At 38.7% G+C, this 22,517-nt stretch overlaps 1 protein-coding gene across 5 annotated transcripts in view; it reads left to right on the top strand.

Annotated features, from left to right (window-relative positions):
• The window catches only part of GPATCH8 (G-patch domain containing 8), a 116,371-nt gene that overhangs the window by 27,250 nt on the left and 66,604 nt on the right, over positions 1-22,517 (top strand). For 2 of the 5 annotated variants that reach the window (XM_010353981.2, XM_030922885.1), the window contains exons 2-3: positions 4,962-5,036; positions 15,236-15,308. In XM_010353981.2, the coding sequence (XP_010352283.1) occupies positions 4,962-5,036; positions 15,236-15,308 (148 nt within the window). Of the gene's footprint in view, positions 1-4,961; positions 5,037-12,681; positions 12,700-15,235; positions 15,309-22,517 lie in introns of those variants that run through there. The other 3 variants (XM_030922882.1, XM_030922883.1, XM_030922884.1) reach the window with 3 other exon arrangements.

Raw genomic sequence — 22,517 nt, 5'->3', positions numbered from 1 at the left:
CGTGATTCGCCCGTCTCGGCCTCCCAAAGTGCTGGGATTACAGGCTTGAGCCACCGCGCCCGGCCTGAGAATTCTGTATATTTTCTGGATACAAGATTTTAATCAGGTATGGATTTGTTCAGCATTCATTGGTTTCTGATTTTTTTAAAAAAGGAATAAGATTTGTAAATATTTTCTCCCAGTCCAGCTTATCAATTTTTTTTTTTTTTTTTTTTTTTTTTTTGAGAGAGTCTTGTTCTGTCTCCCCGGCTGGAGTGCAGTGGTGCGATCTCGGCTCACTGCAACCTCTGCCTCCTGGTTCAAGCGATTCTCCTGCCTCAGCCTCCTGAGTAGCTGGTATTACAGGTGTGCACCACCACACACAGCTAATTTTTGTATTTTTAGTAGAGACAGGGTTTCACCATGTTGGTAAGGCTGGTCTCGAACTCCTGACCTTGTGATCTACCCACGTTGGCCTCCCAAAGTGCTGGGATTACAGGTGTGAGCCACCGTGCCCAGCCATCAGTTTTTTATTCCATGTATTGATTGTGCTTTGGGGTTGTCTCTAAGAAAATATTTGTCTAGCCTGTGGTCACAAAGAGTTTTCTCTTGTATTTTTTCTTGTAGAATATATCATTTTCAGTTTTACATTTAGGTCTGCAGTGCATTTTGAGTTCTTTTTTTTATTATTCAAAGTATGGATTGAAGCTCTTTGTTTGGCATATGGACACCTGGTTCTAGCGCCATTTATTGAAAACATTAAAATTTCTCTGTTGAATTGTCTATATTATTAATCCAGATTTGTATGGCATCTGACAGATTCAGAATGACTTGAAAAGTTAATTAGCTGACTGTATTTAGAAATTTGTTAAATGTCTTATTTGGAACCTGGCATTTGCTGACAGTAGTTTGTAATCTACAGAAGGGTTTTCTAAAATAAATTTAAGCCTAAGATTAAAAGAAGATTTTGCTAATGATTCATTTTCTGTTTGGAAAAACTTGTGTGATTTTTCATGCAGCAAGGATGAGCTGAAATGGTTTTTCCTAGAAGGTGTCCATTTTCTTTTGTGTAGAATTAATTGGTAGTTCTTTAATAATCTGTGTTTGTACTTTAAATGTCACATTTGATAGTGATATATTTTGGGGCAATTCTTTTTTTGTTTAAAACCATCACATAGTTGTCCTAAGTTAAGTACTGTAGGCCAGGCTTGATGACTTACGCCTGTAATCCCAGTTTTAGAGGCAGAGGCAGAGGCAGAGGCAGGAGGATCACTTGAGTCCAGGAGTTTGAGACCACCTAAATCAACATAAAAAACAGCCAGGTGTGGTGGTGCATGCCTGTTGCCTTAGCTACGTGGGAGGCAGAGGTGGGAGGATTGCTTGAGCCCAGGAGTTCAAGGTTACAGTAAGCTATGATGGTTCCACTGCACTCCAGCCTGGGTGACAGAGAGAGACTCTGTCTCTAAACAAATAAACTAAAGGTTTAATTACTTTAAAAAAGTAGTACACAGTTATTGTTAGGATGAGGTTTTTTGTTTTTTTGTTTTGTTTTGTTTGTTTTTTGTTTTTGAGACAGACTCTTGATTTGTTACCCAGTCCTGAATGCAGTGGCTCAGTCTGCTCATAGCCGTCTTGAACCCCTGGGCTGAAGTGATCCTCCTGCCTTAGCCTCCCGAGTAGCTAGGACTATAGGACTAGGACTATAAGTACACACCACCACACCCTTCTGATTTTTTTGTAGAGACAAGGTCTTGCTCACTATGTTGCCCAAGTTGATGTCCAACTTCCTGGCCTCCAGCAGTGCTCCCATTTCAGCCTCCCAAAGTGCTGGAATTACAGGCATGAGCCACTGCACCTGGTTTATCTTGTATCATTAAATTGTATAGACCTGTAGAGTGAAAGAATCAATATTCGGCTGTACATTGGTGTTCTGTAATATAATGAGGTTTGAGTTAATCTCAGTATTTGGATATTTATGATTTAGTAATTTAGAAGTACTTTGCAATTAATACCTTTAAAGTAACTTAAAATGTTAAGTGTTACAGTAGAAATTAAAATGCCAAGTAGCAGGTGTTTGGAGGTTAATTGAGGACAGACTTTCAGGCTGGGCCTGGTGGCTCAAACCTGTAATCTCAGCACTTTGGGAGGCTGAGGCGGGCGGATCACTTGAGGTCAGGAGTTCGAGATCAGCCTGGCCAACATGGTGAGACCGCCCCCGTCTCTACTAAAGATGCAAAAATTAGCCAGATGTGGTGGTGTGTGCCTGTAATCCCAGCTACTCCAGAGGCCGAGGTGGGAGAATCCCTTGAATCTGGGAGGCGGAGTTTGCAGTAAACCATGATGGCACCACTGCGCTCTAGCCTGGGTGACAGACCAAGACTCCATCTCAAACAAAACAAAACAAAAAGACAGACTTTCAGGATTAATAGCTGTTTTTAATTTTTTTTAAAATCATTTGTTGATTATTGCTTTTTTTCATTCCTGAAATACCCACTCTTAAGTCTTTTTTTTTTTGTCTTTGGAAAGCGTATTCCTGTCCCTTGCTATTCCATTTTTCTCCTTTTTTTTCCCTTTATTTGGATAGACTTTACCATACAATTTTTGTTTTTATTCTTTTTATTGTGGTAAAATACGTGTAACATAAAATTTATCACTTTAACTATTTTGAAGTATATAGTCCAAGCCAAGTGTAGTAATGTGGCGCCTGTAGTTCCAGCTGGTCAAGAGGCCGAGGCTTGGGCTCCTTGAGCCCAGGAGTTTGAAGGCAGCCTGGGCAACATAGTGAGACCCCCTTCTCTTAAAATAAAAGTATACAGTTCAGTGGTATTAAGTACATTAACAATATTGTACTACTGTCACCACCACCATCTTGTTCTAGAACTTGTTCAGCACTGCCACACAATTTTAGCACCTAATTGTTCCCTAGTGTTTGGCTGTCATGTTAAGTATCAGGTGTAAGAAATAAACAAGACTCAGTTCTTGTCTTCAAGGACTTCACAGTCTAGTGAGAGAAACGTAATACTTACTGTACAATTTGACAAATTACATGTTAGAGCTCCGCATCATTAAATTTTGTTTATTGAATTAGAATTTAAATTTTACCTTGAAAAGGCAAAGTAACTTTTTGTTAGGTTAACATTCAAGTTATATCATTCCACACACCGAATTCATTTAGGCTAGACCAAAAGACTGAAGTCTTTAGTCTTTTGATTTAGGTCATTGTGGGACTCTCATATCCTAATGCCTTACACTTTAAGACTAGAAGGGAACCAGAAAATTGATATTTTGATTTAAAACCAAATAATGAGCTATTCCTTCCTGATGAAGCAAGGAGACTTGTGAAAACTATGATTAGAGGGAACTTCTTAGTTGTCTGCAGTTTCGTTTGTTGAAACTGTTTTTACTTATTTTAGTTGCAGTGACAACTTGCTTGATTATGATCAAATACATCATTATACAGGCATGTTTATCTCCTTTGCAGATCATCTTAAGGAATAATTGCTTTGGAAACTGTCAAGAACTTATTTTTAATTTCTTGAAAAGCTGGGAGGTATCAATTGTTTTAAAGTTTAACATCTTAGCAGATTTGGTTTAAAATGATGTTACCAGATTGAGCAGTATTTATTAAAATATAGATTTTATTTTCATTACTATGACTTGTTTTCTTCATTATTAAAGGTTTAATGCAATATTGCTTATAAAAAAGTAAAACAGGCTGGGTGCAGTGGCTCACTCCTGTAATCCCAGCACTCTGGGAGGCTGAGGTGGGCAGATCGCCTGAGCTCAGGAGTTTGAGACTACCCTGGGCAACATGGTGAAACCCCATCTCCACTAAAATAGAAAATATTAGCCAGGCATAGTGGCGCGCACCTGTAGTGCCAGCTACTTGGGAGGCTGAGGCACAAGAATCACTTGAGCCCTGGAGTCGGAGGTTGCGGTGAGCTGAGATTGTGACACTGCATTCCAGCTTGGGCTACAGAGTGAGACTCTGTCTCAAAAAAAAAAAAAAAAAAAAAGGTAAAACAGCATGGCTGTTTGTAAGACTCTCTAGTCTTCCTAATGTAGTCAGTCTAAAAGAGTTGGTGTCCCAAATGGTTGGTAGTGTTTTAGTTTACAATTTCAACACTTGTTAGGAGAATAAAAGTTCAGATTACTAAGCCTAGATTCCTAATAAGTTGTGTTTTGTTTTGTTTGAAATAGGGTCTCGTTCTGTCACCCAGACTTGGAGTGCAGTGGCTTGATCACAGCTCACTGCAGCCTTGACCTCCTGGGCTTAAGTGATCCTCCCACCTCAGCCCCCTGAGTAGCTGGGACTACAGGTTCACACCACAATGTGTGGCTAATTAAAAAAAATTTTTTTAGAAACAGGGTCTCATAGTATTGCCCAGGCTGGTCTTGAACTCTTGTCCTCAAGTGATCTTCCCACCTCAGCCTCCCAAAGTGTTGGGATTACAGACGTGAGCCACTGTGCCCAGCCCTAATACATTTTTATAAAGTTTTTTTCTTTCTTTCTTTTTTGAGATGGAGTCTTGCTCTGTTGCCCAGGCTGGAGTGTAGTGGCCCAATCTCAGCTCACTGCAATCTCCACCTCCCAGGTTCAAGCGGTTCTCCTGCCTCAGCCTCCCAAGTAGCTGGGACTACAGGCGCATGCCACCACAGCCAGCTAATTTTTTGTAATTTTAGTGGAAATGGGGTTTCACTGTTTCAGCCAGGCTGGTCTTGAACTCCTGACCTCAGGTGATCCACCTGCCTCAGCCTCCTGAAGTGCTGGGATTACAGGCATGAGCCACCACGCCTGGCCCATTTTTATAAATTTTTGAAAAGTTGGAATTTGTGGTGTGGTTTTGATTGTCTACTGAAAAAGAACGATTGCAATGTTCTTTTAGGTTAAAAATAAAAGTTAAAAATAATCCTTAGTTTGGTTAAACTGTTAATTTGACACTTACTGCTTTTGAAAAATAATTGTAATCATCTTTTTTCAGGGTAATCACTTTGATCAATATGAGGAAGGACACTTGGAAATTGAACAAGCATCACTTGACAAGCCTATAGAATCGGTAAGATAATCAGTGCTTAATTTCGGGTCTTAGCCAGTTAGTTAGGTAGTGTTCGTGTGACACTTGATAGTGAGTGAAGTTAAACTTATTAATGACCAATAGTACAGTTTAGAGTTGTTTTCTTGCATGCCATACAGTAATCAATTAGAATTTGGGATGTAATCTAATATTTAATATGTTGGGAAATTAGTCCAAAAAAATCTAGAAACACATTAGAATTTTGATGGAAAAATATCTTTCTGGCCCATACTGATACTTTGTTGAAGGCAGCAAGTTAAAGTTTAGCATTTTGTAAATTGAATAAAGGAGTAAAATGTATTTTGATCCTTTATGGCTTCACCTCTCCTGGGCAATATAATTATGTATGAAATGTTCCTACATAAGTAGAGTATGTACTGGACATTTTAAAAAAATATTATATTAGAAACATTCAAGGAGTAATATGTTTTATTTACCAGACTCTTGTGAAACATGGCAAGTTTGGTCTGTGTAGCTTAAGAATTGTCTGGTTTTTGTCAAAAGCTGATTGTTTCTATCTTTTCATACTACTTAGTTTTGGACACTGATGATACCAAGCAACAGAACAAGGAGATTTATTTACCTGGCTCTTAGTTTTAAAAAAACTTCTTAATTTTTGAACATTATTTTCATTTTGAAAAACCCATTTTTTTTTTTTTTTTTTGAGACGGAGTCTCGCTCTGTCACCCAGGCTGGAGTGCAGTGGCTGGATCTCAGCTCACTGCAAGCTCTGCCTCCCGGGTTCATGCCATTCTCCTGCCTCAGCCTCCCAAGTAGCTGGGACTACAGGTGCCCGCCACCTTGCCCGGCTAGTTTTTTGTATTTTTTAGTAGAGATGAGGTTTCACCGTGTTAGCCAGGCTGGTCTCGATCTCCTGACCTCGTGATCCGCCCTGTCTCGGCCTCCCAAAGTGCTGGGATTACAGGCTTGAGCCACCACGCGCGGCCAAACCCATTATTTTTAAATAACACAGTCTGTTGTTAAAATGTCTAAACTTGTCATTATTGTCAGCATTTACTATTTGTGCTTAAGTGTACATGTTTAATAATGATTTCCGTGAGTTATTGGTAAAACTTGAGTGGGGAAAAAAGTCAAAAAGGGAATCTTAATCTTTATAACCATCCATGGCAAGCCCACCCCTTCCCCTTAAGAAACACTAGCTTCTTCCTCAGGAAAATAAGAAGGCAATTTAGAGAATACGGATATTTTAACTTTAATTTTTATTTTCAAAACTGTAACATAGTAAAGGATCAACATATATTTATGTTCCTAATTAGGTTGGTGTTGTGTGTGTTTGTATGTGTGTTTAGATGTTTACAGAAATTTACACAACTTGGGGTGTTCGACATTTTTCTTCCACAGCAGTTGGCCCATATTAGCTAAGCAGCCATGATCTGGTTTGTATTGCACGGTCTGCCTTTTTTAATTTCTTCTCTAGGGTTTCTTTCTCCCCACCTCCCTTTCTTATTTCTGTCTTTCTGGTCCAGTGAACACTGCATATAGTACTTTCTGTCTTAATGTGCTGGCATGATGCTAGACTTAGGCATGGCAGTAATTGATGACGCATGTGATAATGCTGCAGAGGGAGAATTCTCATCTGATATTTCACTGAAAGCCTAGTCTTGTGTTTTGACATAAGGATAAAATGCCAAGCCCACTTTGCTAAGTTAAAAATCACTGGGGTTTGTGCCTTGTTCTGTATTATTTTGGGGATTATGACAAGGCAGAATTTTGTAATGAAATCTGTAGGCTAGACAGTATCTTCTATTTGCAAACTAATTTAATTTTTCTATTTCAATTTAAAAAACTGGAGGGTCTGGCCGGGTGCGGTGGCTCACACCTGTAATCCCAGCACTTTGGGAGGCCAAGGTGGGTGGATCACAAGGTCAGGAGTTCGAGACCAGCCTGGCCAAGATGGTGAAACCCCGTCTCTACTAAAAATACAAAAATTAGCTGGGCGCGGTGGTAGGTGCCTGTAGTCCCAGCTACTCGGGAGGCTGAGGCAGGAGAATGGCCTGAACCCAGGAGGCTGAGGTTGCAGTGAGCCGAGATCGTGCCACTGCACTCTAGCCTGGGTGACAGAGCGAGACTCCATCTCAAAAACAAACAAAAAACAGGAGGGTCTAAGTTTAAGACCGAGCTGTCAGAATCAACTCCCCAGTACCATATTCTACAAGGTGCATGGTTGGTTAATGTTCTTACACAAGCTATAATTCTGTGGATACTCAACAGCAGCAAGAAATTTAATTAGATGAAATTTGCAACCTAGTATTCATTATTACGATACTCAACAAATATTTTTTTAAACCACTAAATTAAATGATATTTAACATTTTTTAAGCCTAGAGGGATACACTGAAATATTTTTGGAAATTTCATTCCTATGGCACATGAGGCTAAAGCTATTTTACCTCTCATAATGTCCAGGACTTTTTCTGCCACGTATAAGGAGAACACTGTCAGAAGGCAGTCTAATTGAGTAATCATTGTTGAATAATCTCATTCAGTAGGAGTAGAATTGATATATGCCTTATTTATTAAGTAGTGCTACCTTCTCCAGTTAAAATAGCAAATAGTATATAATGCTCAGGCTGGATATTTAATTTTTTTAAATAAATAAATGCATGTTCAGAAATGTATATTAGTAATGACACTTTCAATGAAAATTTACTTCTGAAAGATAAATATATACATTATTTGTGATGTGATAGTTTAGGTTGTAGGAGAGAACTTCATGGCCTACATTGTATTAAATAGAAGTAGGACATAGGATCTGGGAGAATAAATAAAGATGTGAAAAAAAAGGTATGACACACAAGATAAGAGGGATCTCATTTCTGTTGCCTGATCATTTGGAAGTAAAATTTTAAGTGTTCTTCTCTTTTTTTGACATTTTTTTTGGTCACAGAAAATTTTAAGTTTTAAGAGAAACTCCTACAGTGATTGGCATCAAAGTAGGTAGTGTTCCCTCCCTCCCACCAAACAAAAGAAGTCCCTTATCCCCTAAGGAATGCCCACCAAATAATAAGTAAATACTTAATTATATGGCTGGCTGGCTATATTAAGCTGTTTTGTTTTTAGGGGGAAATGGTGTTGCTTCTAACACAGAAAGAGTGCTGAATTAAAATCTTTCTCTGCAGCAATATCTATTGAGAGGTGCTGACTGTTTTGCTACAGCATGCAACTCAAAAGTGGCTGGAAATATGCAGCTTTGGGAGTCTACAGATCATTGCAGGAGCTAAAGGTCTAGTCATTTTTTTTTTAACTAAAGGTAATCTGCAGCAGCTGGTAACCGTGGAAGTCTCTGCACAGGTTTGTGCCAAGAATATGCCTGTGTGAAGGGTTATTGTGAGTATAGGATTAAGGTCTTTTTATTTTGTAGTAGGCTAGATTTGATGCAAACCAGCAAGATGGGAAATGAGGCATGAAGATGCAATAATGTATTATGCTTTTAGTGAATTTCTGAAACCCAGATTTGTTAGTGAGATACTGGTATTTCAATTTTAATAGGTAAATGTTGAAAATATGTCAAAATCCAGCATTTGTAAAGCATTTAATAATATTTTTGGAAAAGTTCTATTTTCCTTATTTACTTCAACCAACCAGATATCTTTCAGTGAAATTTTTCCTCAAGAATAAAACATCTTTTTCAGAAAATTATGAAAGAATTGCTAAACAACTTGATTATCTCTATTAAAAACAAGTTGGAAAGTGTTAACATTTTATCCCTATTACGAAAAACTTTGAATTTGAATTTTAAAAGTTGTTATTGCTTTATGAGATATTTAGGTCTCAAATATTATAACCTCCACTTACTTAAAGACAAAATTTTTACAAAACAAAGCTTGATCTAAAGCCATAGCTCCGTCTAGGATTCAATCACAGCAGAATTAGTTGGTGTTATTTAGGATATATGGTCCTTTATGACCTTTATCATAGTTAGAAGATGAGGAATCGGGCCGGACGCAGGGGCTCACCCCTGTAATCCCAGCACTTTGGGATGCTGAGGCGGGCAGATCACGAGGTCAGGAGTTCAAGAACAGCCTGACCAACATGGTGAAACCCTGTCTCTACTAAAAATAAAAAAAGAGCCAGGCGTGGTGGCACACGCCTGTAATCCCAACTACTCAGGAGGCTGAGGCAGGAGAATCGCTTGAACCTGGAAGGCAGAGGTTGCAGTGAGCCGACATCATGCCACTGTACTCCAACCTGGGTGACAGAGCGAGACTCCGTCCCAAAAAAAAAAAAAAAAAATGCACCAGGCATGGTGGCTCAGGCCTATAATCCCAGCATTTTGGGAGGCCAAGGCAGGGTGGATCACAAGGTCAGGAGATCGAGACCATTCTGGCTAACACGGTGAAACCCCATCTCTACTAAAAATACAAAACTTAGCCGAGTGTGGTGGCACACGCCTGTAGTCCCAGCTACTCGGGAGACTGAGGCAGGAGAATCTCTTGAACCCGAGATTGTGCCACTGCACTCCAGCCTGGGCGAGACTCGATCTCAAAAAAAAAAGATGAGGGATCAGATGGGAGAATGACTTTAAGCTGTATAGAAGGCAAAATGCCTGCATCATAGACTAAAAACATGTTGTTATTGTTGTGGTTGGAAGTGCAACTACCCATCAGCCATTAGTCGGTCCTTGCTCTACCTGACTGATTAAAATTCTTTCTTTATGGTTGTCAGGATGACAGGTTTAAAAATTAGTGTAAGCTTCAAACTTCAGTTGCTGATGTTTAGTTTGTGCATCTTAAGGATTTGGAAGTATATGTATAATTGGGTTTTGTCATGTTGCATATCTGTCTAGATCTGTGGACTCCACTAGTTCCAAACTGTAACTCTATAAGACTGCTGATTTGACATTTAGCAGTGACCATATATGGACTGCACTAGAAATAATGTGCTTCTTGGAGCTGAATGGTGTAGCATTACTATGTGGCTTTTCTCTCTAGTCTTCATTGTGTCATCTGTAGTGAGCTATAGAGTTTTTGTTTTGGGAATTTTTACAACTTGTTTGCATGGGTTCACCTAGTAGCCTTGGTTCTTGCTTATAGTCTTTAATACACAATCAGCAAAGCTTACAATCCACTCAAGAGACTTACTGTTTTGTCACTGTTGAAAATGGGCTAAATGATGTAAATTGAATGTGGCTGCAACTAAAACAAAATTCAATATAGAGTTAGTATTCATCCAGTCATGGGCAGTGCCTGCAGCATGGTTTTCTCTTGAGACATAGTAGGCTGTTTCCTACTGTAAAAACTTACAGCCAGCTTCATACAATTAAGTAAATTTTTTTCTGTGTTTTGGCAGGCTCTCATCATACATGTGTATTGGTGGTGCTCTTGCCAAAATGATCATTGTTACTGTGGTGGCATACAGCTTCATGGAGCAGAAAGTTTCTACTTGGTATTTAATTAATAAAAATGTTGAGGAATGGCTGAAACAGTTAATAATGAAGTATTTTTAAATTGCTGGTATTGTGTTTTCAGCATATTGGTAGTTGTTTATAATACAGATTTCTCATTTTCAAAGATCTTCCCACTTAAAAATTACATCCCTTTTCTAACATGTTTATTAAAGAAGAACAAATGATAAAAATGTAGCATTTTAATGATATATTTATGTGTAGAAATGGGGGAGAAAAAAAGGCCAACTAAGGTAATCTAGGTGAAAAAGTGTGAGTTTTCAGCATAGCTCCATGGTTTAACCAGAATTAGAAGAACTTCATTTCCATCCAAAGAACAGGCCACACAGCCACCATTTTGGGGTCTTGAGCAGAGAGAGAAAACAAATAGGTGGTTTGTGAGAACTCTGAATTATGTAGAAAACCAGCTTTTCTGCATAATAAATAAGCTTTACCTTATTTATTAAAGTTCGGATTTCTTTGGAATTCTTCCATGTACATTTAAATTGTATCAAGTTGACTTTAGAAGAAAAAAAAGTGTAAACAGACTACCTCTATCATGCATCTTTGTTAGTTGTTAACCAGAGTATTTGAAATGAAAATATTTTCTGTAATTTATTTTTGGTTCTGTGAGATTATAATTAAACCCCAAATTATATATTTAAAAAACAAAAACTGAAAGATTTTTAGTCATTATTATAGTAACTGAAATTAAGTAGAGAGTTACTTTTTTAAAAATTATTTTTAAAAATAATTACTACTTTGGAAATAAATTGGCTGGGCATGGTGGCTCACACCTGTAATCTCAGCACTTTGGGAGGCCGAGGTGGGAGGACCACTTGAGAGCCTTGCAGGTCAAGGATGCGATGAGCTGTGACTGTGCTACTGCACCCTAGCCTGGGTGACAGAGTGAGATCCCGTCTCAAAAAAAAAAAGGAACAAAGAAATTTAGTGTTCATTGCCCTTGTTCTGTCTAGATTACCTGTTTGAGCTGTAAGCTACTTGTGCCAACTTGGTGTTATAAATAGCATCCGTGGGCTAGTCGTGGTGGCTTATGCTTGTAATCCCAACACTTTGGGAGGCCAAGGCAGGCGGATCACTTGAGGTCAGGAGTTTGAGACCAGCCTGGCCAACGTGGTGAAACCCTGTCTCTCCTAAAAATACAAAAAAAAATAATTGACCGGGTGTGGTGGCATGCTTCTATAGTCCCCGCTACTCAGGAGGTGGAGATTGTTGTGAACTGAGATTGCGCCACTGCACTCCAGCCTGCTACAGAGTGAGACTCCGTCTGAAAAAAAAAAAAATCCTGGAATAATTGGCAAAAATTACAGTCGTAAGCAGAAAGAATAGATTGCTTGTTTCCCACAGACTGGTTATTGAGTTTCTTGTTCTTTCACAGAGAAAATTTTGATCATTTCAGAGGTAGACAAGTCTGGTTTGTTTCACTTTGTTATAAATTATTTTGGTGTGCCTCCTTGTGTTAGCTATCATCCTTAAGCCTGTTGGATTTTTGATGAATGTTTATAAAACCTTACCTTAAGCCTATTGGATTTTTGATGAGTGTTTATAAAACCTTTTTTTTTCTGTTATTGGTAGGAAGGGAGACCATACTGAATACTAGCCCTTCCTGCAGAGTCACAGAGCTGCCTTTTTTCCTCCAAAAGCAGGTAGTTTCAAATGATAGGAAAGGTCCAGTTTTTCTGTGTTGGTCATTCATTTACCCTAGGAGGTTGATGAAGGGAGGAGATTCTGGGAGATGTGTCCATTGTTTCTGTTGTCTTTGTTATGACTGGAAGGACTTAGAGTGGCATGTTAAATATTTTATTATAGTCCCTGAGAAAGTAGATTTAATTAAAGAACAGTTTTAAAGTTTTAGAAGAGAAATGCCACTACCATTTTCTATCAATGATTTTTTTTTCTGAGAAGGTGACAGCCATCCTCTTGAGTGGTTTTGTAAAAGTGGTGCTAATGTGTATAACCTTAATTTTTTCTTTTTTTCTCCCTCTCCCTTTAACATTTGCTTTTCCTTTCACTGTTGTCAGTCACAACACGCTGCTCTTGAATCTCTCAGCTGGTCTTGACTCGTGAATTTACTTATGCTTTCACTCTTTAATAAATACATTACTTGCAAGCAGTGAATTGAAAACAAGACAAAAAAAAAAACGACCATTAGTGATTGGACAGTTTCTTACTTTGTGTTACATTTAACTGTTCTTTTGACAGCCCAGTTTTTAAAGCCAGGTTCGTATGGAAATGCTTTCACTCCACTTGCACTGCTTTTGGAAATAGCATACTGCTTCATCTGTCTGTTTATTTTAGTGCATTCATAATATAACACAATCAGCATAATGTCTCATCTCCACTTAGCCAAAGATTGAGTTTTCTTTAAAAACAACAACAACAACAAAATGGGGGGGGGGAAGCAACAATTTTTGTCAGCATTGTTTAATGCCTAAATCTTGGTGTCAAATATAGTTATGAGTCTGTTAAGAAATTAAACAATTATTTAATAAACCATATATTCTTAGAGTCATTCTGCTATCCTTGTCCTTTCTAGAATTATTCAGTTGTAGGAATTACGATATGAAATAAGGATTTTCTGCACAGGTAAGTTTGCTTTCATAGTAGTAAAATAAGGGCCTGTTTACCTTTTTGTTTTCTGCTAACATTACTTATATTGAGACTTTTAGTCTTTTCTTTTTTAGGGGGTAATAAAGTTATAAATAGTTAGACACTGAGCACTGGGTAAGGGAATGCTTTTCCTGGCAGTTCAGTTTGGAGCGGGGAAGGGAAGAAGCCTGCAGCAGCAGTAGTGTTATATTAAGTTTTTGTAATGTGTAGTAATGTGGAAGTCAGTGCTTGGAATCAGTAGTGTTTCTAATTCTTTCAGATGGTATGGAGCAAAAATAACTTGCAGCAAACTTTTGTACACCATAATGATTTTATATGTATATTTGAAACAATGTTTTGTTTTAGAAACAAATTTTTTATTATAATTTGCCTCCAGGTTTTGCGTTTAAAAAAGTATCTTGGATTCATGCCTGTAATCCCAGTACTTTGAGAGGCTGAAGAGGGAGGATTGCTTGAGCCCAGGAGTTCTAGATCATCCTGGGCAACATAGCGAAATCTCATCTCTACAAAAAATTAAAAAATTATCCAGGCATAGTGATGTATACCCATAGTTACAGCTACTCATGAGGCTGAGGTGGGAGGACTGCCTGAGCCCAGGAGGTCAAGGCTGCAGTTAGCTATAATTGCACCACTGCACACCAGCCTGGGCAACAGAGCAAGACGCTGTATTTATAAAAAAAAAAAAAAAAGTGTCCTGATTTTTCCCCATCAACGAAATAATTAGCTGCTTAGCCCAGTTAAACTTATAGAAGGAAATTGTCCTTAAACAAACAAACAGCATATGGGAGGCTTAATCTTCTTCTAACTTCTGGTTAAAGAAGGTAACAGTAAAAAAATGTTTTTCTTTCCTCGCGAGTTCAAAGAGCACTTTATCATTGAATATGGAGATGTCGGACAGTTTAATGTGCAATATTTGGTTTTAATGCAGAAATTTGTGGTTTAGTCAGCTTTATAAATTGACTTCAGGAAATATAAGATTTTCAAATGATTTACCTTTGTTTTCTGCTAACATTACTTTTATTGCGACTTTTAATCTTCTGTGGATTAATACTATAAATTACATTCTAATACATATAGAATACTTTGTGTTTAGAATTTTTCAGTGTTGTCCATTGGATGAATAGCATCATTTTTTCTGATATACAGTTAGTGCTTATTTTTAGCCTTGTCTTGGTACTTCACAATAACTGTAAAAAGCAAAGAATTGGACAAAGGGCTGCAGATGTTTCCAATACCTTGACCTCTTAAACGAAAGCTGACATTTAATTGTTGTTTCTAGCAATTTTTTCATTCAGTTTACATTGAAATACCTTTTTGAATGTGCTCCTGGGAAGATGAGACATTATGTATGTTGGTTTCTCCCCCCTACATGCACTAATGGTTCTTTACTGTTAACTTATTGCTAGGCCTGTTTCATTCTAACATCTTAGCATTTTTGTTAGACTACATGTTGAAATGCATCACTCAGTCTGTGCTTGAGCTCATTTTATTTTTCTGTTTAATCAACTTAATTTCTTGTTTTACTAACCTCACTGTTTTTTCAGTTTAATATTGGCTGCATGCTAGTTAAATATTTATATTATATATATTATTATTATTATTTTAAACCAATCAAGTCTAGCCTGGATTTTGCTCTGATTGTTTTTTCATTTCTAGTGGTGGGGCAGTCTTACACTTACAACTTACTTTGTATCATGAAAGCCTGACACATAAACAAAACAACTAAACACAATGTAGATTTTCTTTAAAAAAAAAAATCTTAAAGTGGTGCTGTTTAGGTGGTGGATATGACTGTATAAGTACCTTGATTTTATGCTTTTTAATGTTATTTTAAAACTTCATAAATGTATTCTTCCCCTTTTCCCTTTCCCCCTTTTCTCCATTTTAAGATGTTATATACAAAAGTTGCCCAGCACACCATCAGAAAGGACCCTTACCCCATATGTTCTTCCCATATAAAATACTAGCCAGCTTTTCTTTTTACATTAATGTCCCTCTTATTGGGCACATTTACCCTATTATTAGCACCTTTTTGCATGCATATATGTAGAAGTATCTCTTGCTCATCATCTGTTTAAATGTCTCTAGGAAGGGAAGAATATATTATTGGAATATTTTTGGTTTGTCTCTCTGTTCTGTCTGTCAGGATAATATTGGACACCGCTTACTCCAGAAACATGGGTGGAAGCTGGGCCAGGGATTGGGAAAATCTCTTCAGGGTAAGTGTTTACATTTATCAAAGAAAAAGAAAGAAAACCATTTCTAATGCAGATGTTGTACCTGAATATATTTGTTGTGTTTTTAAAAAGTGCTTGGGTTTCTCCCCCCTGCCTTTTTCCCCTTAGAATAGTCTATTTGTCCTATAACTATATTTTAAGTCACTGTTAAGCCTGTATATTTGCCAGTAATTTACAAGAGTAAGCTGCTGTATCATCGAAACTTGCAAGTCAAACATACTGTGTGTGGCTCAGCCTGTTTTACATTTTTTTTTTTTTTTTTTGGTGGAGGTGATGGGTGGGTGGAGTAAAAGGAATGCAAAATACCAGAGTATGCTTTCTTTGTGCTATTTAGTAATGTATTGTGGGTTCCGTACTATAAAGAGAATCATTCAGTAGCAGAATTTAATTTTTATCATTTTAAATTCTCCCTGAAGCTGGTGATTGCCCTGGCTCTTTTGCTCTGCAATAAGTAATTTATGTAGTGGTAGAAAAGAAAAACTAACCTCCAAGAAACATAAAATGAAAGCAGAGGTTTTTGAGGGCTCTCTGAGCAGAGAGGTTATTTCTCAGGTTCCTATCAAAATCTGGAAAATGTATGGCTTAACGTTTCCGTTGCATTTGTTACTCTGTTTATACCAGTCATTTGGATTAAAAACAAAATACTAATATTTCAGCTTCTGAGTTCGCCCTAGTTGAAAACCAACCAACTGCATTCACTTTTTAGCTCTCTCAGATTCAAGAGCTACTGTTTGTTCTTTGCAGATGTGGTGTGAATGCTGCCTCAGAAATTACGGGAATTGGTCAGGCACGGTGGCTCATGCCTGTAATCCCAGCACTTTGGGAGGCTGAGGCGGGTGGATCACGAGGTTAGGAGTTCAAGACCAGCCTGGCCAACATGGTGAAACCCTGTCTCTACTAAAAATACAAAAATTAGCCAGGCGTGGTGGCACATGCCTGTAGTCCCAGCTCGGGAGGCTGAGGCAGAGAATTGCTTGAATCTGGAAGGCAGAGGTTGCAGTGAGCCACGATCACGCCACTGCACTCCAGCCTGGGCGACAGAGTGAGACTCTGTCTCAAAAAAAGAAAAAAAAAAGAAATTATGGGAATCATTGTGCCTCTACATCTGATTATGTGGGAGCTTATTGTATAATAGGCATCTTTGGGGAGAAGTGTGCTACTGTTGACTAGTTCTTTGATTTTGGAAATGAATTTTCACAGTTTGAATGCCAGAGTCTGATCAATTCAAGTGTGTTGAGAGGAACACAAGGACAGGTGTAGTGGCTCATGTCTGTAATCCCAGCAGTTTGGGAGGTTGAGGCAGGAGGATTGTTTGAGGCCAGGTGTTCAAGACCAGACTGGGCGAGATAGCAAGACCCTGTCTTGATTTTTTTTTAAAGAAAAAGTTAATTAATTAAAAAGAGAAACCAAGAGGACAGGGCTTGAAATAGGATGTTTCAGTTATTTATTTATTTATTTTTTTGAGACAGAGTCTCACTCTGTCGCCCAGGCTAGAGTATAGTGGTGTGATCTCGGCTCATTGCCAGCTCCGCCTCCCAGATTCATGCCATCCTCCTGCCTCAGCCTCCCGAGCAGCTGGGACTACAGGCTCCTGCCACCATGCCCGGCTAATTTGTTGTAGTTTTATAGAGACGGGGTTTCACCGTGTTAGTCAGGATGGTCTTGATCTCCTGACCTCGTGATCCGCCTGCCTTGGCCCCCCCAAAGTGCTGGGATTACAGGCTTGAGCCACCGTGCCTGGCCAGGATGTTTCAGTTATTAAAACCTTTAATTTTAAAATTCTACAAATTCTATTCATCGGTGACACATGGGAGATGCTCAATAAATATGTTTTAATGAAATATTCATTACTAAGCATTAACCTATTCTTTCGGGGAAATAGAAATATTTAATTACCTTTTTTTTTTTTTTTTTTGAGACGGAGTCTGGCTCTGTCGCCCAGGCTGGAGTGCGGTGGCCGGATCTCAGCTCACTGCAAGCTCCGCCTCCCAGGTTCAGGCCATTCTCCTGCCTCCGCCTCCCAAGTAGCTGGGACTACAGGCGCCCGCCATCGTCGCCCGGCTAGTTTTTTGTATTCTTTAGTAGAGACGGGGTTTCACTGTGTTAGCCAGGATGGTCTCGATCTCCTGACCTTGTGATCCGCCCGTCTCGGCCTCCCAAAGTGCTGGGATTACAGGCTTGAGCCACCATTAATTACCTTTAAACTTATTTTCCTTCCAGTGGCACAAGAACGCTTTGCAAACAATACAAAGAATACTCTGATTAAGAGCAATTCATATGGGATAGACCACATATTTTATAAGAGCCTAGAAGAGAGAAGATAATCAGGACTGAGATAGAGATGACTTTTTGATAGAATTTGTCCCAGTGGTTTGCATAGTTTTAAGTGTTGGGTTGACTTGAATGGAGATGATTGCTTTAGAAGAAGATCAGAAGACTAGATTTGCTTTTCTCTCCAATTTGAAATACCTCTTCTATTCGAGGACACCCAGGAACATTGTTGATTGTTATTCTCTTTGTTCAGGCACACAAGGTGGGGCTGTTTCATAGTGGCTAGCAAATCTGTTTGAATCCCAGAATTTTTCATGTTAAGCCTCAGAGACTTTAATGTACAACTAGAACCTGCAGAGAGAAAGGAGGGGGAAGAGATAGATGAGTGTTTAAGAAAGGATAGGTAAATGGCTACTCACCTACTTTGGGTGATCCAAAGTTATTTTCAATTTTTGTTTTTAAGGAGATTTTAGGCAGGGTGCTGCGGCTTATGCCTGTAATCTCAGCACTTTGGGAGGCTGAGGCAGGAGGATTGCCTGAGCCCAGGAGTTTGAGACCAGCCTAGGCAACATAGACCCCATCTCTATCTCCCCCTATACCACACCCCTCAAAAATTAGTTGGGCTTGGTAGTCCATGCCTGTGGTGTCAGTTACTCAAGAGGTTTGAGATAGGAGGATTGCCTGAGCCCAGAAAGTTGAGGCTGCAGTGACCCTTGATTGCACCACTACACTCCAGCCTGGGTGACAGAGACTCTGTTTCACAAAAACAAAAACAAAAAAGAACAGTTTAGAATTTTGGTTCCCTTTGAACTTTGAGCTTCTTGAAAAGAGGAATTAGGTTTTATCCATATTTTACCTCCATCTCCATGGTAATAGATATATATAGTAAGTACTCAATAACTCATAAATCTATTAATTTAAAAATTCAAGGGAAATTTAGGCCGGGCGCGGGTGGCTCACGCCTGTAATCCCAGCACTTTGGGAGGCCGAGGCGGGTGGATCACAAGGTCAGGAGATCGAGACCATCCTGGCGAACTCGGTGAAACCCCGTTTCTACTAAAAATACAAAAAATTAGCCGGGCGTGGTGGCGGGCACCTGTAGTCCCAGCTACTCGGGAGGCTGAGGCAGGAGAATGGTGTAAACCTGGGAGGTGGAGGTTGCAGTGAGCCAAGATCGCGCCACTGCACTCCAGCCTGGGCGGCAAAGCTAGACTTTGTCTTAAAAAAAAAATTTTTTTTTCAAGGGAAATTTAAAGCTCATTTGAAGGGCTTTTTTCTTTTTAATTGTTAAAAAACAGATAACATAGCCGGGTGCAGTGGCTAGCACCTGAAATCCCAGCACTTTGGGAAGAGGAGGCAGAAAGATTACCTAAGGCCAGGAGTTGAGACCAGTCTGGGCAATATAGCAAGACCCCCATCTCTACAGAAAGAAATTTTTTTTTATTTCCTGGGCTTGGTGGCACACACCTATAGTCCCAGCTATTAGGGAGGCTGAGGCGGGAGGGTCACTTTTGCCCAGGAGTTCAAGGATGCAGTGAGCTATGTTTGGGCCATCACACTCCAGCCTAGGTGACAGAGCGAGACCCTCTGTTTAAAAAAAATAAATAAAACTCACCCTTTCCAAAATATATAACAAAATTTAGCACCTTAATCATTTTTAAGTGTACAGTTATGTATGTTAAGTATATCCACATTGTTGGTGCGAAGTCCATCTGTTTTAAATGATTAGTATCTTTATTCTCCAAAAAGAATGGAGCCTTATTCTGTTTCCAACATTAAGAATTGAGTTTGTTTCATAACTGGCTGTTTTTTTCCTAGTGTCAGATTCAGCAGTGTACATGCAGGCATTGTGCTGGTTTCTCTCACATATCGCTTTCTGTAGTACCCACATAATTTAACCTAGAATGTATCCGCATTTATTGTGTATTGAGGCAATTTATGACAGATTTCTTTGACCACACTAAACCGTTGATATAAATAACCACTCAAGAAAGCCCTGTCACTCAAGTGTAAACAGTGATGCCTCCTTGGTATTTTATAGACTAGGAATCGCATGTAATGTCTCGGCTTATGCTTTTGTAAGTTTTTCACATTGACTAGTTCATTGTCAACTTTCCTTTTTATTTGAGTTTAGAACTCTTAACATATGTCACATACAACCATCTACTAAAATTGTAAGCCTGGGCCTTTTGGGCTTTTTTGTCAAAGGTTTAAAAATTATTTTGACCCATTCAAGGCTTTTGCCAACAAAAGTTGCAGTTCTTGGGGCTCCAGTGCTGATGTCTTGTCATTTAATAGATTAGAGAATAGGACATGCAGACTCTGGAATGAAGTTGTCTGTGGCTGTACTTTGTAAACTGAGTTTATTTTTGTACTCATATTTTCTTATTCACGTTTCATTCTCCCTTAGTATTTGTTAAAATATTTCAGAAATTTTTAAAAAGTCATTATATATGGCAGATACTTGTTAGTATTTAAAAATAAAAGACCTGAAGAAAAGATAATATTGACAAGATAACTGAAGGAAACAACACACAAAAAACACTACCGATGAGAAATATAATGAACAATTATTTGTTATAGAAACAGGATGTGTTTAATTCAGAATAAAGCAAGAGTGAATGACAGTTGTATTTTGTAGCATTTAGACTGGATTCAGTTCTGGAAGTTGTTTTATAACCTTTTGTCAGCTTTGAAATGGAATGTAGTTCAAAATTTTATTTTTCTGTGAAATACATTTAGTCAGTAGGTGTAGCCCAGAAATGGTGCCGAACTTTCTTTGTTACATTGTGTAAGTGCTATTTGATGATTTGGCTGATTCTTTGGTGACAGACAAAAGTTTACTTCCTAAGAAAAATGAATGGGGTCTGATATTATTTCCTATCTCACCCTGTCTGGAAGTTTCGATGAGTACATTGAGACAACCAACGCATATTTACTGACCTAACACTACATTCTAGTTATAGCAGCAGTAAATACCATAAGACATGGAGAGAGTAGATAAGACATGGTTCCTGACTTTCAGGTTTATTTCCCAGTCCCTAAAGTCTTGCTTTTTTTTTTTGAGACGGAGTCCTGCTCTGTCCCCCAGGCTGGAGTGCAATGGCACGATCTCGGCTCACTGCAAGCTCCGCCTCCTGGGTTCACGCCATTCTCCTGCCTCAGCCTCCTGAGTAGCTGAGGCTACAGGCGCCTGCCACCACACCCGGCTAGCTAATTTTTTGTGTTTTTAGTAGAGACGGGATTTCACCATGTTAGCCAGGATGGTTTCAATCTCCTGACCTTGTGATCCGCCCATCTCGGCCTCCCAAAATGCTGGGATTACAGGCATGAGCCACCGCGCCCAGCAAGCCTTGCTTTTTTTTTTAACTGCTGTAGACCTTTGAAGTTTCCTTGAAGCCAAGGATGATGTTTTCAACTTTAGTGTACTCCTTTCATACTTAAATAAGTATGTGATCAGTCTGTATATTTATTAAAAAATTATTTCAACTCCTTGTGAGTAGGGAGTCTCACTAATTTTTGTGTAAAAGTACTTAGTGCAGGGTGTAATGGCAGTTTGTTAACATTTGGAAATACAAGATCTGGGTTTGAGTTTGGCACTACCATTTCCTATGAGTAAAGGGACAAGGTACCATTACTGAATTATTTTCCTCAGCAATAAATGGAAGTTAAAATCTCTGCCTGTCTTCTTAAAGAGTAGTTATGAAAACAAAGTAAGTGAACTCACATTATACAGACTATAAAAATGTCATATATGCTTATTATTAACACCTATTGTATAGTATGTAGTTATTTTAACTGAATTAGAGATAAGCATCCTTAGGGCTTCCAAGGTTCAGTAATAGTTAATATGCTTTCTATATGCTTTATAAGGTGCTTTATATATGGACTTCAGGATCTGTGCTTTTGATGTTAGATGTGTTTTAGAGTCCCTAAATCCCTAATTTTGGTGTCTGGTTCACTAATTCTGAGCTCGCTAGTCATCTCTACTGCTGAGTCTAACTTCTGAAAAATCTAACATCTAGAAACAGCCTCAGTCACTCAGTCGTGGCATTGGGACAACTAAATAACAACCCAGAATTTTAAAAGTCGGGTGCCCATTGTCGTTCCTTACCCCACATAAGTTTCAGGTGAATGAGAGGTTTAAATGTAAAAAATGAAATAAAGTTACTAGGATGAACAATGGTAGAATTATTATCTTAAAATAATATTTGAATTAGAAAACCTTTTCTAAGCATAACCCAAAACTTAGAAGCCATTAAGAAAAGGAAAAGGCCAGGCACAGTGACTTAAACACCTGTAATCCCAGGACTTTGGGAAGCGAAGGTGGGAAGATCACTTGAGGCCAAGGGTTCAAGACCAGCTTGGGCAACAAGAAGACCCCGTTTCTACAAAAAATTTAAAAAATAGATTAACTGGGCATGGCGGCGTGCATCTGTATTTCTAGCCATTCGGAAGGCTGAGGCGGGAGGATCCCTTGACTCCAGGAGTTCGAAGTTGCAGTGAGCTGTGATCATGCCACTGAACTCCAGCCTGGGCAGCAGAGCAAACCTGTCTCAAAAAAGGAAAGGATAAGTTGGGCTATATTTCATCATAAAGTCAACAAACAGACTGGGGAAAATATCTGTAATATCTCATTATAGGCAAAGAACAACTTTCCTTCAGGTATTTATCAGTTTGAGAAAGACCAACGTTAGCCTGGTAAGATTATAGGAAAATAGGTACTTACATCATAGCCATGAAAATACCAACTAGTGAAAACCGTTACAGGAAACAACTTGGATTACTTAAAAATTAAAATGGATGTATTCTTGAATCCAGCAAATCTAGCTTTTTTTTTTTTTTTCAGACAAGGGTCTTGCTTTGTTGTCTAGGCTGGAGTACAGTGGTGTAATCATAGCTCACTACAGCCTTGGTCTT

This window comes from Rhinopithecus roxellana, chromosome 19 (genome assembly GCF_007565055.1).
Source record: "Rhinopithecus roxellana isolate Shanxi Qingling chromosome 19, ASM756505v1, whole genome shotgun sequence".
Classification (NCBI taxonomy): Eukaryota; Metazoa; Chordata; class Mammalia; order Primates; family Cercopithecidae; genus Rhinopithecus; species Rhinopithecus roxellana.
The sequence above is the reverse complement of the archived record's forward strand: the minus strand, read 5'-3'. Positions and strand labels throughout refer to the sequence as shown.